The sequence below is a fragment of the Miniopterus natalensis genome, chromosome 17 (genome assembly GCF_054644295.1).
Source record: "Miniopterus natalensis isolate mMinNat1 chromosome 17, mMinNat1.hap1, whole genome shotgun sequence".
NCBI classification, from domain to species: domain Eukaryota; kingdom Metazoa; phylum Chordata; class Mammalia; order Chiroptera; family Miniopteridae; genus Miniopterus; species Miniopterus natalensis.
Window position 1 is genome coordinate 23626892 of NC_142097.1, and position 17414 is coordinate 23644305.

At 58.3% G+C, this 17414-nt stretch overlaps 2 protein-coding genes across 2 annotated transcripts; both read left to right on the forward strand.

Moving 5' to 3' along the window:
- Positions 1-2897: 2897 nt before the first annotated feature.
- On the forward strand, positions 2898-9681 carry LOC107538714 (keratin, type I cytoskeletal 42). Its single transcript, XM_016215041.2, has 8 exons — positions 2898-3362; positions 5617-5699; positions 5820-5976; positions 7040-7201; positions 7824-7949; positions 8185-8405; positions 9412-9461; positions 9584-9681. The coding sequence occupies exons 1-8, from the start codon at positions 2898-2900 to the stop codon at positions 9679-9681; spliced, it is 1362 nt and encodes a 453-aa protein (XP_016070527.2).
- A 2085-nt stretch (positions 9682-11766) lies between these two features.
- Positions 11767-16784, forward strand: LOC107538783 (keratin, type I cytoskeletal 17). The gene is made up of 8 exons (XM_016215113.2): positions 11767-12248; positions 13270-13352; positions 13745-13901; positions 14458-14619; positions 15241-15366; positions 15467-15687; positions 15781-15806; positions 16587-16784. The coding sequence occupies exons 1-8, from the start codon at positions 11817-11819 to the stop codon at positions 16679-16681; spliced, it is 1302 nt and encodes a 433-aa protein (XP_016070599.1). The 5' UTR covers positions 11767-11816; the 3' UTR covers positions 16682-16784.
- The last annotated feature ends 630 nt before the right edge of the window (positions 16785-17414 follow it).

Consider the following 17414-nt stretch of genomic DNA (forward strand, 5'->3'; position numbering starts at 1 on the left):
GAGCACCTGCTGTTCTGGGTTTTGCGTGGGGATGGGGGTGGGAACTGTCCTAGGGGGTGACAGTTAATGCTTGGGGTCCTGTAGGAGCCAAGGTCAGCTGCGCAGATATGGATTGGCCTTCGTCAACATCAATATGCATTTATGGAACGTCAACTGTATACTGGGGCCCTCAGGTCACTCTATACCTTGTGCCTTCCATCACCATCGTAGGGGTGGGTGTCGTCCCGGGGACCCTCCCCTAACACCCTGGTCCTGTTCAAATCGCAGTGAGGCAGGGCCTGTCCTCCACCTGTGAGCCCTGGGCTTTTCACCAGCCTCTGGAGAGGAGACTCAGGGCCTCTGGGTTAGTCAAGACTCGGGCTGGGCTGGCGTGAGGTCCCTGGGGGATGCGGGAGCTATCCCCTGGCGCCTCCTCTTCTTGGCACCTCCTCCACTGTGCTGCCTCCCAGCAGCCTCTGGGGCTGGATCTCTTCCCCTTTTTTCTGTAGGCCCTGCATTGCTTGCCTGCCAGGGCCCTCTCCCTGCTGGGGGTGGAGGACAGGCCCGGGCAGGAGAAGTCATGGCTCAGAGGCCCTCCGGCTCGCTCCTGCCAGGTCATCCTCCCTGGCAGGGAGAGTAGGAGATGCTTGGGTCCTGGTTCCAAGCGTGTCTCTGCCGTTAATACCCCACTGCCCAGCCGCCTTGGTTTCCTCACATGTTGGGCAGAGCTGGTGAGGGCTGTCCCTGGTTTGCATAGGAGGAATGCCTACTCTTAGGTCTGCCAGGGACAGCCATGCACTCTGGAGGGCCTGAGCGGCCTTCCTGGGGTCTAACTCTGCCCTTTCACCTGGGGAGAGGGGCTGAGCTGGGCCTGTTCTTCAGCACTTGGGATGTTTCTGCCAGAGGGGGCTCCACAGAGCCGAGCAGAGGGCCTGGGAGTCATGGGTGCGGGGAAACAGAGGCCCAGACCTGGCCACGCAGTCTGACGTCAGGGGAGAGGGAGCTGGAGAGGGGCGGGTAATGGTGATTTTGAAGAGAGGAAGGAAGGTTTGACAGATTCTCTACTCCTTTAAACTGGGCCTCAAGACTAAGGTCTGAGGGCTTTGGAGGTGGGCTCTAGGGAGAGACACTGAAGGGCAGGTGGTACCTCATGGCCTGGCCTGTCCCTAGGTCCCTGCTCTGCTCCAGACCCAGTGCTGGAAGATGGCAATCCCTTCTCTGAGGGAGTGAGATCTGCCTGGAGGGAGGGCGAAGGAACCAGTCAGCCCCTGGGGGAGAGGGGCTCTGGGAGAGTGGCTCTAGTAGGGGATGGGGAGGGTCTTTCATCACCAGATGTTATTCCGTGTGAGGGTGACTAGCTGGTGCAAGGCCTGCCTCTGGCCCACCCAAGTGACTCAAGTTCTATTGGGTCCCTCTCCTTCCCCAAGATGATCTTGGAGTGGCAGGAAGTCCTTCCTGATGTCTAACTTCATGAAGCAGCTCTGGTGGTCTGACCTTGGCTTTGAACCCCTTCCCCCCACCCCTCAGCAACCCTTGGAACCCCCAGACTTCTTAGGCAGGGTGGAAGCAGGAAAGGTTGAGGTTCGTCCTTTCTCTCCCAGGCAGCTCATGCTGTCCCCACACTTCAAGCCAGGAAACAACACCTTTGCATGAGAGGCCACCCACTTTCTAGGCAGGAAATCTTTCCAGTAGTCTAGTCTTATCATAGGAGCTCCAGATGCATGGAAAACCCGACTCCCTCCCTGTCCCTGTGTGTGGCGGAGTGCCCAGGCCACCCGCAGGCTTCCAGCGGAGCCAGGCTCACCCTCCCCTGCCCATCCCATGGGCCCTGGCCGCCCCTGGAAGCTCCCCATTCAGACAGGCCGGGTGCAGACGCCAGTGTCCTGGCAGCGCCTAAATCATTAGCGCCGTGGAGATTAGGCTGGTAATCTTGTCGGCGGTGGCTGGTGCCAGCCGCCCGGATGTGGGATCCTGCCGCTCCCTTGCAGGGTGCAGGCGCAGAGCTGACTGAGGGGCACCCTGCCCCACAGGTCCTGCTTCTCCCCCATCATGCCTCCTTGGGGGGGGGGTGTCCTCGGGAATGACTTTCCTCAGGTGCTGGGGGATGAGCAGGAGTGGTCACCCTAACCCTCTGGCTTCATGCTCTCCCTCAGTCCCAGCTTGACTGATGTCACTTGCTCTCCAGATTCCTTCAGAGACCGTGGGAGACAGGAATTATCCCCATGTTAAATGAGGAGACTGAGGCTCATGAATTGACTTCCTATGAGCCTTGGATCCAAAGCTCCCTCAGGTCAGCAGTGTGTCTATTCCTCGCAGAATAGGGGTTCCCCAGGCCAGGGCCACAGATTTGGAAGGACCCCAAGAGATCTGGGAGATCCCCAGATCAGAGGCAGATTCTCCCTCTCAGCCTGGGGGCTCCTCAAGGCCTGCTGGACCTGGGCGAGGGGGTCACCCCGAGTCTCTCCACCCTCTCCCTGGGGACCAGGAAGGAAGGGTGGGGGGCCAGAGCAGCTTCCGGACGTCAGGCCTGTGGAGCCTTGTTCTATGCCTTTTCTGGCTCCCAGGGCTGGGTTCTCCGACTCCCCCAAGAATGAGCTCAGAAGACTAATTGCTGCTGAGGATGGAGGATCACCCTACCCTGGGGCTGCAACTCCAACACCACCTTTGTTTCTGAACAATGGGCTTCTAAGAGGCCACAGCCCAGGCCAGGCTCGGGCAGGAGAGGGGGCCTGGGGGATGCACTCAGCATGTCCAGCCTGAGCCCCAGGCCCTGGGCGGCTGATACAGAAGCAAATTACACAGTTGGGGTTTTGGCTCTGACTTCAAGGGCCAGGGGCCCATCCCCCCTGTAGCCTGGCTATAAAGGGCTGCCCAGGGTCTCTGTCCAGACCAGACACTGCTCCTGACCCGTGGATGCCATGGCTGCCACCACCAGTAGCTTCCGCCAGTTCTCAACCTCCGGCTCTCTCAAGGGCCTGTCTGTGCCCACCGGGGGATTCTCTCGGGTGTCCACGGTCCGTGTCGGGGGCACCTGCCGAGCCCCCAGCCTCCTGGGAGCTGGAAGCCTTGGCAACATGTCGGTCACCTCATCTCGCTTCACAGCGGGCTTGGGGGGTGGCTACAGCGGGGGCTACACCTGCAACCTGGGTGGGGGCTATGGCCCCAGCTATAATGTGTCAGACGCCCTGCTGGGGGGCGGTGAGAAGGAGACCATGCAGAACCTCAACGACCGCCTGGCCTCCTACCTGGACAAGGTGCGCGCCCTGGAGGAGGCCAACGCAGACCTGGAGGTGAAGATCCGAGACTGGTACAAGAAGCAGGGCCCAGAGCCTGCCCGGGACTATAGCCACTATTTCAAGACCATCGAGGACCTGAGGAACAAGGTGTGTGGACCAGGCAGCTCCCTGCCCTCTGCCCTCTGTCCTTAGTACCTGCTTCTGATTCATTCCATCCCAGCTGTGGACCGTTGTGAACATTTCTCTTCTATCTTAGGTCTCCACCATTCATTCACTCCCTGGTCTCAGGCCTGGAGGACATCCCATGCAAGGAGGTTGACTGGAGTTCTCTCTTTCTGGGTGGAGTGTATTTGGGGTGGGTGATGGAGGAGTAAGCTTCAGGACCTTGAAGGCAGCAGATGGCATTCCAGGTATAGAGGACAGCGTGGGCAAAGGCACAGAGGTGGGGAAGAGTGTGGTATTGGCTGCTGGGAGATGGAATGTGAGCAGGGAAGTCTGCAGACCATTCCTCTCTGGTTCTGCTTACCTGCCTCACCTCCTCCAGGCAGTTCTCCTGGATGGATGGCACTTGCCTCTTATCCCCAGATCTTGGAGTTCCTTCAACACTTTGAGGTTCAGTCTATGCCCTGTTCATTGTGCTGATTTCACTGAGTTTGGCCTGTACTTATGGCTGCTTTGGTTGTGGTCCTCCTCACTCTCTCATGATGGTCACTCTGGGGGCCCCTGAGGGCAAAGGCTGTGTCTCTACTTGCAGACTAGGGGGAGGGTCCCTGAAGGAAGGAGCTGTGTCTTTCCACTCAGGCTGGAAGCTCCCAAGGGAAGGAATTTCTCTTAGTTTGATGAAGGAGACAACCTTCTCTCTCTCTTTCTCATGTACTCACAACTTCTGAGAACATGGCCTTGGCATTCTGTGAATGTGGCACTTGGGTCTTCTGCACAGACCTGCCCCTGGAGGGTCCTAGAGTATTGCAACCCCCAGAGGCAGGTGAGAGGTCAAAGAGAAGCAGAGAGCCAGGCTTGAGGGAAGCAGGGGTGGAGCCTGGCTGGCCCCGATGGTAGGCCTGCTCAATTTCCTGGTGGAGAACCAGGCACTGTGTTGCCTTTCGAGGGGCTTTTCCTGTTCCTGCCCGGGACCTTGGCCAGGTGGGGAATTCCTGCAGTTATTCCCTGGCAGCAGAGCTACTGGGGGTGCCAGATCAGATACTGGCTTTGGTCTGGGCAGCGGGGAACCCAGGGGAGCCCTGGTGAGTCACTGTATTCTTGATTTTATTCGGAGTCGGTCAGCTCCTCACCAGCAACCCCAGTGCACCCCGCACTAGGCCTCCCCCTCTCTGAGTCACTGCACCCCTAGGGGTTTTAGCAAGGGCCCCTTGCTGGACCCAATTGGCATCCTGAGCAGAGAGGTGAGTGGGATGGACCCGCTTAGACCTGGGTTGGGTAACAAACTGGCCTTCGGGCTCAGTCTGGAAATGGGATTGGACCAGGTCACATTCCAGACCCAGGATGAACCTACTGGGGCTGCTTTTGCTTGCCAGGGCTCCCCTCTTACACCTCCTACACTTCAGCTCTTGGCTTTAAAAAATTCCAAATTCTACTTGGCTAATCGGCTCCCTCTGAGCCTCACTCTGCCCCCTCCCGACTCCATGGCCCTTGATTGGAGCTTCTCTGGGGCATTTCTCATAATAACAATGATGGCAGCAGTAATAATAACTAATCCTCTGCTCCTTTCAGAGTCTTCCATGTTCTCATTTAAACCTACCAATGACCCTGTGGGAAAAGACAACTTTGCCCTAGGTTTGCAGTGGGGCCAGTTGTAACCTCATTAATTAACTAATTAATCACTTAATTAAACTAGTGTTTCCTGGGGGCCAATTCTGGGCCAGGTACTGTGCCCAGGGCTGGGGATTCTGAAGGGAACAAGATGGACATGGCCTTGTCCCCTGGAACTCAGAGTTTATCAGAGGAGGAAATCACCAAAAAAAGTCATGGAAAAATCACACTTGAGAGAAGTGCCGTGAAAGAGAGATGGGCAGGGAGAAGATATGTCCAGAAGGAGGGACCTAGATGGGGAATTGATGAGGGCTTCTTGGAGGAGGTGGCAACTGAGTCTAGAGGGAAGGCTAGTTGGGAAAGAGGGAGTGAAGTCCAGGTGGCTTGGGCAGTGACCCCATGGTTGTTGAAGGGTATATATGGGTCTCTCTCCTGGCATCCTGGTTACCTATGCCTGGGCATCGTGGCCCCACCGCTCTGTGAGTCCCCCAGCCAGTCTCAGAGGAGGAGACCACACCATAGGGACCTTCCTTCACTCTGGCACACTCTCCAAAGGGCTGCAAGAGGGATGTTGCAGGGCCTTCCTGGGGCTGCTGAGGGTGCTTGCTCATGGCACCCATCACCTCCCTAGATCCTGGCGGCCACCATCGACAATGCGAGCTTGGTGCTGCAGATTGACAATGCCCGCCTGGCAGCCGACGACTTCCGCAGCAAGTGAGTCTGGGCCTCCAGGGCTGCTGGTGGTGGGTCCAGCTCTGCGCAGCGCAGAGCCCTCTGTGTGTGTGAGGGGGTGGCCTTGTGATCCTCCGTGGCTCATGCCTCCACCCCTCCCAGGTATGAGACGGAGCTGAACCTGCGCATGAGTGTGGAGGCCGACACCAACGGCCTGCGCCGGGTGCTGGACGAGCTGACCCTGGCCAGAGCTGACCTGGAGATGCAGATCGAGAACCTGAAGGAGGAGCTGGCCTACCTCCGGAAGAACCATGAGGAGGTGAGGCCAGCTTGGGAATGGATACAGGAGAAACTTGCTTGGGAACAAGCAAGGCTGAGGCCTCCGAATCTTCCTGGGCCAGGCCATGCTCTGCATCCAGTGCCCATCCAGGGCGTGTTCCTGGTCCTGACCTGGACGACCGTCAGGGGCCCACAAAGATACTTCCCATATCCTTTAAGGCATGGCTCACTGTGTGGTGGCAGTTAACTATCTAATGAGAAAATCTGTCTAAGAACATGCATGCTAATTATTGCAATTAATTATAATGATGATAGAACAAGGAACACCTGCCCAGCACATTACAAGTGATTCACAGCAATTATTTCAGCTGATATCGACACCTGTGCTGGGAGACGTGTGCTCGATTCTCCTTTTACCGGTGAAGAAACAGGCTCAGAGAGGTTAAGGCATTTACCCAAGGCTGCACAGGCGTCTTCCCTCTGATCTGTCTGACCCACATCCACATCCAGGTCCAACTCCACAACTCTGCCACCTCTCCACTTCCTTTTTCAGAAAAGTCTGGAACCCCGGGAACCCAAGGCTCAACTCAGGACCCTGCAGGGGGACCCATGAGCTTGTAGCTTCCTTCTTAGCTGACCTCTGGGCTGCCCTGAGCTAGGGGAGTCCAATTCCTTAGTGGCAGGAGCCCAGAAAGCGTCTTCAATAGGCTTTGAGGCTAGTTGTAGGGATTGCATTTTCTAATGAGGCCTGGTCTTCCAATTGACTTGGGGCTACTTTCCCCCTGCTGTGCTGTGTGGTTGGCAGTGGGTGACAAGGGTAGTGCCTGAGCTTGTCCTGGCTCATCCCCTGACAGAGAGTTGGGGATGGACACACAGTACACATTGGGGATGGACCCCGAGTGTGTGTTGGGTAAGATGTTTGATATCCACAGCCCTGCATGTTTGAGACATGGCACCTGCCTCCACCTTCAGGGTGAGGAGCTGTTGGCCTCTCTATGTCTGTCTGTCTGTCATCTACACCTGTCTCCCCAGGTGGAGAAGGCAGGCCCCAGGGTCTCTCCCCGGGTGGCCCTGGGTGAGCTCCTGCCCTCCTCTCTGCTCAGGAAATGAATGCTCTGCGAGGCCAGGTGGGTGGGGATGTCAGCGTGGAGATGGACGCTGCCCCTGGCGTGGACCTGAGCCGCATCCTGAACGAGATGCGTGACCAGTATGAGAAGATAGCAGAGAAGAACCGCAAGGACGCTGAGGACTGGTTCTTCACCAAGGTGGGTGGCCATGCGGGAGCAGGTGTGCTCACTCGTGTGCGTGCATGTGTTGTGTGCTGAGTGTGGGCTGGAAAACGTGGAGCTCCACACACTGTCCCATCTGGAAGGACCTTTGGAAACCAGTTGGACTAAACCTCATGTTTAGATGCAGATTGTGAGGCTCAGAGAGTCCTCAGGCTCACCCTCCCACCCCCCACGGCCTGGGGAACTGCTCCAGGTCTCCTCACCCCAGCGAGGGCTCCTCCTGCACAGGCTTTTGTAGGTATGTGTGTGTTTGGATGCATAACTCACACCCTTAGAAAACACACTGAGCAGCTACAATTCCCCTGGACAGTAACAGGCACAAAAAGACTAAAACCCAGGACCTGCCTTTGAGCAGTGCTCGCAGCTCAGGAGAAGTAACCAGTCCAGATGAGCACCAAGCAGGGTGAACTCCACGAAGTTCCCATGTGGGTACAGAGGGTGTCTGTGTGCAGGTGTGTTTGGGGCCCCACAGAGGCCAGTGAGGTGCTGGTGGAGCAAATCTGGGAGGTCAGGGCTCAGGGTGGCCCCTGTCCTCGGCTCCACCTCCACAAGCCTCCTCAAGCCCCTGTGCACCCCCCCCCCCGCCCCCTGCATCCAGACGGAGGAGCTGAACCGCGAGGTGGCCACCAACACCGAGGCCCTGCAGAGCCACAGGACCGAGATCACTGAGCTCCGCCGCTCAGTGCAGAACCTGGAGATTGAGCTGCAGTCCCAGCTCAGCATGGTAGGGCTTCTGTCCCCTCCCTGCCTTATCCCTGTTATCCCAGGGCTGGCCTAGCCTTGGAGTGAGAACCAGAGACTTCCACAGTGTCACTTCACACAGTGACATGGCCCCTCTCTGCCCTAGTTACCGCCCCACCGCACTGGCTGCACCCACAACTCCACATGGTGGGGTCCCCCTCTGGGTAGGGAAAGGCCTCATCTCTGTCTTACCCGGCCACCTACACCTTGGCCCACAGAAAGCGTCGTTGGAGGGCAGCCTTGCGGAGACCGAGGCGCGCTACGGGGCCCAGCTGGCCCAGCTGCAGGGGCTCATCGGCAGCATCGAGCAGCAGCTGGGTGAGCTCCGCTGTGACATGGAGCGTCAGAACCAGGAGTACCAGGTGCTGCTGGACGTGAAGACGCGGCTGGAGCAGGAGATCGCCACCTACCGCCGCCTGCTGGAGGGCGAGGATGCCCAGTGAGTGGGGGCACCCGGGCATCTGCTCAAGTGGGCTGGGGCCGCTTCACCCAGGGAGGGATGTCTGAGCTGCAGGGGTAGCACCAGCAAAGGCTAGGAGGAGGTGTGGAGGCTTGCAAGGGGTGAGACTGAGATTGCTGGCTGGGCCTTGGCTGTGAGGAGCACTGAAGGCCACGTTAAAGCATTGATTGGGGTGCTGCGAAGAGGTTGTGCACAGGATGGGGATCAGATGTCTCAGAACATTCACTCTGGCTACAGAGGGAGAACTGCATCAGCACAGCCGGGGGGGGGGGGGCATGGGGACCTGTCAGGAGGCCGGAGCAGGGAGGGTTAGGCAGGCCTGCTGTGAGGCAGGGGCAGGGGCAGGGAAAGGCCTGCACTCCGGCCGAGTGTGGCTCGCAGGGAGACTCAGTAAGTGCTGAGTGAGCACATGAAGGCCTGGGTAACAACGACCCTGGGCTTCTGGCTCCATGACTTGTGGTTGGTGATGCCATTACCCTGGATGGAGTGAGGATCAGGGAAGGGATCTGGTTTGGACTTGGGAGGGTGGATCAGGGCCCTACTGTAAAGGGGCTGAGAACATCCTGGAGTCTCCATGCTGAGTCATGTATTCCAGCTTTTTTGTTCCCTGAAGATGGTGAAGTGCATTTATAGGCTAACCACAGTCTTTCTTGCTTTAATTGAGTCTATTTGTTGGGCCCTTCTAGATATGGAAAAACCACTTGCCTAGCTTCTCCTTGTAAATCCCTGGTTAGCTGCAAAGTGCCTCTGGGCCTGTGTTGGGGCGTCCCCTTTCCTTACTCCTGTCCACTGGGTCCACTGGGCCTGTGCCCTTTGACCCTTGCAGTTGCCATTCTTTTCCGTGCACTCCCAGCTCTGATTTCTCCTTGATTTGCTGGGACCTCTCTCCCTTTGCCCCAGGCCTCCCCAGCTGCTTCTCCTACCAGGGGGTTGGGTTCCCAGCCAGCACCCCTGGCTTGACAGGTCTCCCTTTCCCTTCCTGCAGCCTGGCCACCCAGTACTCCTCATTTCTGGCCTCACAGCCCACTCGAGAAGGTAAGAGTCTGCCCCATCCTGCCCAGAGGAGGTGGGAGAGTCTGAGGACCCTTCTGTGTGGGAGACTGGGGGAGGGGCTCCGGCCTGAGGTTCCCTGCACCCCCTTCCTCTACCATCCGCAGCCTCTGTGACCAGCCGCCAGGTGCGCACCATTGTGGAGGAAGTCCAGGATGGCAAGGTGGTAGCCTCCCGGGAGCAGGTCCACCGCTCTACCCACTGAGGCCCCTTTCCACATGCAATAGCCCAGCCTTGAAGGTCATGGGGTGGCCATCGCCTCCAGATCCTAGCATGCTACTGCTGAGCCCCAAGTGCCCGTCGGGGCCTCTGCCCAAGAGCTGTTGCCTTTCTGTATCTGCTTCCTGCAGCCCCTTGAGGAGGGGCCTCCTGAGTTTGCCCCAGTGACCACTATTAAAGCTTTGCCTGAAGTTCAGTGCCTTGTGTGATCTGGCGTGGTCATTGGCTTGGGGCAGTGTGGGCTGAGGGACTAGGGGAGGAGGAGAGTTTGTTGAAGTTTTGGGTGGTGCTTCTCACCTGCCAACCTGTTTTACCCACCCCAGTCAGGCCTGGGGCTCCTGGGAGGAGGAGAGGGAAGGAGGCAGGAGGACTGGGTGCAGGGGTGGGACAGCCCAACAAGCTGGGAAAGTTCCTAAGGATCAGCCCCTGGGGTCTCCATGGCCTGCGCTGGTCCCTGGGAGGGCCCTTAGACGTTCCAAAGAGCTATGCTTAATATAGAAAACTCCCACCTTTGCCTCTGGCGGGTCTTGGGGAAGAGAGGCTGGGTAGGGGCTTTTCTGAAGGAGTGGTCCAGAGTATTGATGGGTGAGAGGGGGTGGCAGCAGCACAGACAGCCCAGGAAACCAGACGGGCTCTGCCCAACTCAGGGGTGTGTGTGGGACAGGGTGTGTGCATGTGAGCGTGGGGGGGCATCATGTTTGCTTTGGTGGCTTGGCAGCTGCCGGGCTATTGGAGAAACTCTCTCAGCTGCTGATGGGGGCTGTCTGGGCCTGTCTGGGAAGTGGAAGCCATCGGCAGTCTGAGACACGACCACATTCCGCCCAGCGTGCCTGCTGGGACCCTGGGACCCAGGCCGGGCCAGGCGTGGTGGGCAGGGCAGGGTAGAGCTGTAGGGTCTCAGGGTCCATGCTGAGGGGCCATGTCAGGGGACTGCGTGGGGCCTTTGGGGAAGACCCTGTGTAAGGGGGGACTGGCTGGGAGCTCAGGAAGACCCTCTTCTTGGGCACTGCCCTTAGACTGAAACCTAAGGTGTATGCCCCTCACCTTACCCTGAGGCCTCTTGGGGTGTAGAAGACTAGGGAGGGTGGAAGGGGGCATGGCCTTTAGTTCTCTCAGTTCCCTTTACCATGATGCTCCCTTCCCAGCTGTCGTTTCCCCATTCTGTAGCTAAGCTCCTCTTTGCCCACCCAAGCCCAGGACCCACCCACCTGTTAGGGGGAGGTGGGGAAAGGTTCAGCTGAGTCACCAGGGAGTCCGTGGGATGGGGCAGGTCAGAAAACTGGCCAGATAGAATCATAGCCCCTGGAGTACTTCCCTGGTGTCAGGGCTGTTCAGAGGGGGGCCAGTGTGCCTGGAGCCCTGGGGGAAGGGGGTCTGGTGCTGTGGGACGAAGGATGAAATCCTGCCAGACCAGTTCTGCAGGTCTGTGGGGCAATGGGACCCTATCCCTCAAGCCCCAGTTTCCTTATCTATAAAATGGGGTGATTATCTGAGACCTGACAGAGTTGCTGCGTTCTGTGCTGAGCCCAGGGGTTTACATCCAGGTTCCAAGGTGGGATGGGGGCTCGATCTTCGCTGTCTCCTTAGCTCCCAGCCCAGGGACAGGACCATGTGTAGTGTGTGTTGAAGGACAGTAATCTCAGGCTGGGGGCTGCCAGATTCCCAACCGTTTCCCTACCAGATACAAGGGCTGGGCAGGCAGGGCTGGGGTGGTAGCTGCCTGGGAGGGCCTGGTGACGGTGACATCCTGCCTCTCTTCTTCTCCGTATTAGGTCATGGGAAAGCGTAGCTTGAGGGCCTGCCTGAATCACAGGTGACAGGCTTAAAATCAGAGACACGCACACGCACATTCAGACACCCAGCATAGGGGTTCGGAGAAATGAGGCAAAGCCTCGGTGGTGGGAGGGGGTGCCCACAGCCACCTGGGAGCTGGCAAACCGCCAGGGGTGATGAAAGCCCAGGGGAATGGAAACAGAAGAGCAAGCCTGTTGAAATCCCTGCTCCCGCCCATTTGTTGGACTATAAAGGAGGCAAACGAGCCCCAGTAGCAACACGCACTTTAGGTTTCTCACCTCTTGAACCCACTCACTCTGTGCCTGCCTGCTGCCTGCTGCCACCACCATGACCACCACCATTCGCCAGTTCACCTCTTCCAGCTCCATCAAGGGCTCCTCCGGCCTGGGCGGCGGTGCATCCCGCACCTCCTGCCGGCTGTCTGGTAGCCTGGGTGCTGGATCCTGCAGGCTGGGGTCTGCCAGTGGCCTGGGCAGTGCCCTCGGGAGCAGCAGCTATTCCAGCTGCTACAGCTTCGGCTCTGGCGGTGGCTATGGCAGCAGCTTTGGGGCTGTTGACGGGCTGCTGGCAGGAGGTGAGAAGGCCACCATGCAGAACCTCAACGACCGCCTGGCCTCCTACCTGGACAAGGTGCGCGCCCTGGAGGAGGCCAACACTGAGCTGGAGGTGAAGATCCGAGACTGGTACCAGAAGCAGGCCCCGGGGCCCGCCCGTGACTACAGCCACTACTACCACACCATCGAGGACCTGAAGAGCAAGGTGGGCCCTTCTACAGGAGGGGGGTCTGTGAGGGCCATGACTTCTCCCCCTTCTCTTCCCCAAACCTGGAACCCTGCCTGAAGGCTGTCACAGGGCGTCAGGGAGCCAAGGACAGTTTGGTTCCAGCTTGGCCTCTGGGAGCCCACCTTGGGGCTGCTCTTTGGCTCATACTATTTTTTGGGGGGGTGGTAGGCTGGGCCAGGGACAAATGGGCCTCATGGAGCTCCTTTGAGGCTCAGTTTCCTCATCACAGAGCTTGCCACCTTGTGCAGTGGTATGATAAGGCAAATAGACACACGTGGAGGGCTGGGCAGGGCTCATGAAGCTGCCAGATATGTGGGCACCTCTCTCCTTGGAGCAATAGGGGGATTTTGGGCAATGTTGGGATGTGGGGTTCAAGTGAGCATCTGGTGGCACCTGCTGGAAGATGGAGACAGGAGAGAAGGGGCGGGGCCTCAGGAGGCCTCTTCTGAGCCTTATTTGGGGATATTTCTGGCTTTCCTATTCCTCCTGCTGCTCTCTCAAGAACAGGGGCTGAGCAAACCTGGGGGGTGGGCCTGCCTGCTGGAGCCCTAGGTCAAGGCTTAGCAGGGGTCCTGGCTTCTGATTTGAAAATACTCTTTAGTGAGGACTCTTTTAGCCTCCCTTTTTTGGGGAGACTCTCAGGGGCACCATCTCCCCAACTTAAAGTGTGGGGTTGCCCACGTCCCCTCTGCTTTCTGAGATCCTGGTTTAGCTTCTGCCCTGAGGCACCCTCCCATTCTCCAGCTCTCCTGCGGGAGTCTATGCTGGGGGAGGCAGGTCCTAGGGGATCAGGAGGCAAGTTTCAGCGCATCAGACTCTGGCTGGCCCAAACTATGTCAACAATTACACACAATAAAGGGGAGAGGCTGGGAGGTAAGGGAACCTTCCTGAAGGAGGCAGCCACTTCCTGGCCCCCAGGCAGGAAGACCCACCTCAGAACCCTGGTCTGGGCTGAACTACCCCACCCAGTGATGTGACTATTGTCCCATCTCTTCAGATCCTCACGGCCACCGTGGACAACGCCAGTATCTTGCTGCAGATTGACAACGCCCGTCTGGCTGCTGATGACTTCCGCACCAAGTAAGCCTTCACCAGTGAGCTGGGGAGGAACTGGGGGCACCCCTCCCCACCCTGGGGCTCCTCGGTTGCTTGTGGGATATAGGCCAAGAGCTGGGTATGGGGGAGTCTACCTCTTAGTTCAGGTTGCAGCAAATTTTGAAGATCGCTGGGCTTAGACGGGTGATGGAAGAGAGCAAGGGGAGGCAAGAGGCAGAGAGGAGAGGAACAAGAAGCCAGGTGGGGGTAGGGCCTTGCCCTACTTGTTCCCAGGGCCTCAGGGCTGGAATTTGCTTCCACTCCTCTCCATCATCATTTTTCATAAGCCCTTAGAGCCCTGGATAAGCAGGGTGCTGGCCAGGACCTGGACCTGCCAGTCCAAGTATCTAGATTGAAGTCTCTGGTTCCCTTTGCAGGTTTGAGACGGAGCAGGCCCTGCGTGTGAGCGTGGAGGCCGACATCAATGGCCTGCGCCGGGTGCTGGACGAGCTGACCTTGGCCAGAGCCGACCTGGAGATGCAGATCGAGAACCTGAAGGAGGAGCTGGCCTACCTGAGAAAGAACCATGAGGAGGTGAGGCGGATGGGGTGGCAGGGCTCTAGGGCTGGGCTGAGGGAAGAGTGGAGAGCAGGTGTTCCAGGGCTGCCCCATCTGTGGAGCCTTGACCCCTGGGGTTCCAGAGCCAGGGTGCAGGCCAGTCTCCTTCCTGCTTTCCTGCATCTGAGGAACCTTCCAGGGGCCCACAGAGGCCTCTTTTGCCTCCCTTCCCGCCCCCTAGCCTCCCTCAAATCTGAGCTCAAATCCTTGAAACTGGGCCTTATGTAGAAATTTGGAAGTTAGAGGGGATATTCTGGGGGCACATGCCTAAGAATGAGATTTTATCTTTGGAAAGCCCTCAGTCTAATGGGGGAGACACAGAACCTACATCCAGAGTGCCCCCAGTCTGATGGTGGAGGCAGAGTCCATTCAGAGCAGGTGCACAAAAGTCACTAGGAGGGTCAGAGGGTAGAGGGCAGACAGAACGAGGGAAGAGTCCTTGGGAGGGGTCTGGAGAGCTTGTTGGGAAGGGTTGGGAGTGAGAGATTGGGACAGGCCCGGATACCCACACCACACTCCCTGTCCGCCACAGGAGATGAACTCCCTGCGAGGCCAGGTGGGTGGCGAGATCAACGTGGAGATGGACGCTGCCCCTGGTGTGGACCTGAGTCGCATCTTGTCGGAGATGCGTGACCAGTACGAGAAGATGGCAGAGAAGAACCGCAAGGATGCTGAGGACTGGTTCTTCAGCAAGGTATGGGCTGCTGTGGGCCAGAGGCCTCTCTCAGCAGATGGGGTGCAAGAACTGAGTCCCCACAGCAAGCCCAGTGCCTGGCTTCTTGGGGGTACCCTCTCCTCAGTGAGCCAAGTGGACCCGAGGAGTCCAGGCTCACCCATTGCATCAATAGGCTTGGAACTTGGCTAAAGCTAGGGTCTGGGGGTGGGTGGGGAGCCCCACTCGGGAAAACAGCTAGAGGACAAAGAGAGCACCCACCTCTCCTGAAAGAGGTCAGGAACTAGCACCAGGGGCCTGGTTACTGTCCTGGAGGCTCCTCATGTTTCCTATTCTTGTGCCGACCACTTGTAGGGCTTAAAGATAAAACTTAAAGTCATTTCAAAGGTTCCTGGGCTTTGGAAAGTGGGAGGCTGATGAGAAGGCACTGCCCCCACAGTCAGGTTTGGGAGGAGGGCTGAGGGGCTCAGGGGAGGTCAGGAAGGTGAACAAGGTCAGGGATGTTATGGGGAGTGGGCGAGCTCCACTGCCTGTCTGGGCACAGAATGGGTCCCGGGCTGAGGATATGGAGGGCATGGGGATTGTCTGGCTTGGAGAAATGATCCCAGGCTCACTCTTCACTACCCTGTGTTGTGTCTGCAGACAGAAGAGCTGAACCGCGAGGTGGCCACCAACACTGAGCTGGTGCAGAGCAGCAAGAGTGAGATCTCCGAGCTCCGGCGCACGGTGCAGGCCTTGGAGATCGAGCTGCAATCTCAGCTCAGCATGGTAGGGGCGCTGTCAGGCCTGGGGTGGGCCTGGAGCCCTGGAGCCCCTGGGGGGGGCATGGATCACCCTCTCTGACCCTGTTCCTCCTGCCTTCCTGCAGAAAGCATCCCTGGAGGGCAGCCTGGCAGAGACCGAGAACCGCTACTGCGTGCAGCTGTCCCAGATCCAGGGGCTGATTGGCAGCGTGGAGGAGCAGCTGGCCCAGTTGCGCTGTGAGATGGAGCAGCAGAACCAGGAATACAAGGTCCTGCTGGATGTGAAGACCCGGTTGGAGCAGGAGATCACCACCTATCGCCGTCTGCTGGAGGGAGAGGACGCCCAGTGAGTGGGGGCCTAGGGCCAGGGCTGTGGGCCTGGGTGGAGGGTGGAGCTCTCGGACCCACATCTGATCTCCTCTCTCTGTTTTCTTTGCAGCCTGACTCAGTACAAGCCCAAAGAACGTAAGAATCTTGGTAACAGGGTGGGGCAGCATGGGGCAGGCACCTATCGGCACCTTGCTGAGGGAGGGTCTCCAGGAGCTCCAGGAAATGATGGCTGATCCTTAGCAGGGGTGGGGGAAGAGACCCATTAGGGTGCAGGGTTGATGCTCAGGGGAATCAGATGAGGGAGACACTGAGATGGTCCTTGTCCTGGAGTCCTAGTCTGATGGGGGAAACATCGTCCTTGCTCTGGAGACTGTTATCTGGTGGGAAGATAGGGACATTGTCTCATGATCTTTGCTGTGAGACCCTACAGATGAGCAAAAGCAGCCCTGACTCTGGTGGCAGAAAGGGAGTTGGTCTTTGTCCTCCAGATCCCTGTCTGGTGGGGAACATAAAATCCTAGCCCTGGGGTATCTAGTCTAATGGAGGTGATGGGGATCAGGTTCTTGTCTTGGAGAGCCCAGTCTGATGGGGGAGACAGGAGCATAGTCCCTGCCCTGGAGACTGCAGAGAAGTGGAGATAGACCCCGTTTTGTGGAGCACCCATCTGCAAGGTGCTGCTCTTGCAGAAGGACACATGGGTCAGAATCATACCACCCATTTGGGTAGCAGGGCTCACATAGGGGACCAGCAGAGGGACACTCTGGAAGGGAGGGATCAGTGTGGATGTGATGATGAGGAGCCAGTAGAGGTGTGGACACAGAGTGGCTCTGGGGGAAGAGCTGGGTCCTCTCAGGGGTGGGGGCTGAGCCAGGGTCTCTCGGCCTCTGCCCACCTCTGAGTGTGTGTCCCCTGCAGCCGTGACCACCCGTCAGGTGCGCACCATTGTGGAAGAGGTCCAGGACGGCAAGGTTATTTCCTCCCGCGAGCAGATCCACCAGACTACCCGCTGAGGACTCTGCTCCCCTGGCCCACCCCCCAGGGCCCCTCATCAGCCCTGTAGCCTCTGACCTCCCCAGCCTTAGCCCCTGTGGCTTCCTGTCTCTTTCCCACACCCCCTGCCCAACCAATAAAGCTTGTTGACTCAGACGTGGAATGTATCCTGGTGTGGCTGGCCGCTGAGGTGGGCCCTATGAGGGGTGGGCGAACAGGAGCGGGGGCGGGGCATGGGCAAGCGGGGAGTCTGTGGACACCCACTACTGTCAGACCGGGTGAAGGGTAGGTCTGGGCAGAGCTTGTGGGGAGGGGCTTTGCATCTCCCAAGGACCGGTGGTATGAGGGAGGGTGGTCCAGGCAGTGCCAGACCCAGGGTGGGGGTCAGTGTATGGGAGGGTCTCAGGTGGCCTCTTCTTGTCCTGTAAGTAGGTCTGTGAGCATGGGCAGTCGCTTCCCCTCGCTGAGCCTCATTGTCTCATCCATAAATGGACGAGAAGAATTCAGGTGGGAGCCAGAGTCCCATGGGTTGATGCATCCAGTCAATTGCTCCTCGAGATCCCTCCTCCGAGAGGGGGCAGGGGTGGGCAAGGACAGAAGTCTGGATTCTCTTGGGAGAGGCACAGGGGGAGGGGAGGTGGGGGAGGCAGGCTGGATGGGTAGGGCCCCCATTGCTTCTCCCTGGGAATATGAGCTGGAGCCCTTGCCTCTAGAGAAGGCTGTGACCCCAGGCAGCTGTGGGAGCATGGTGGA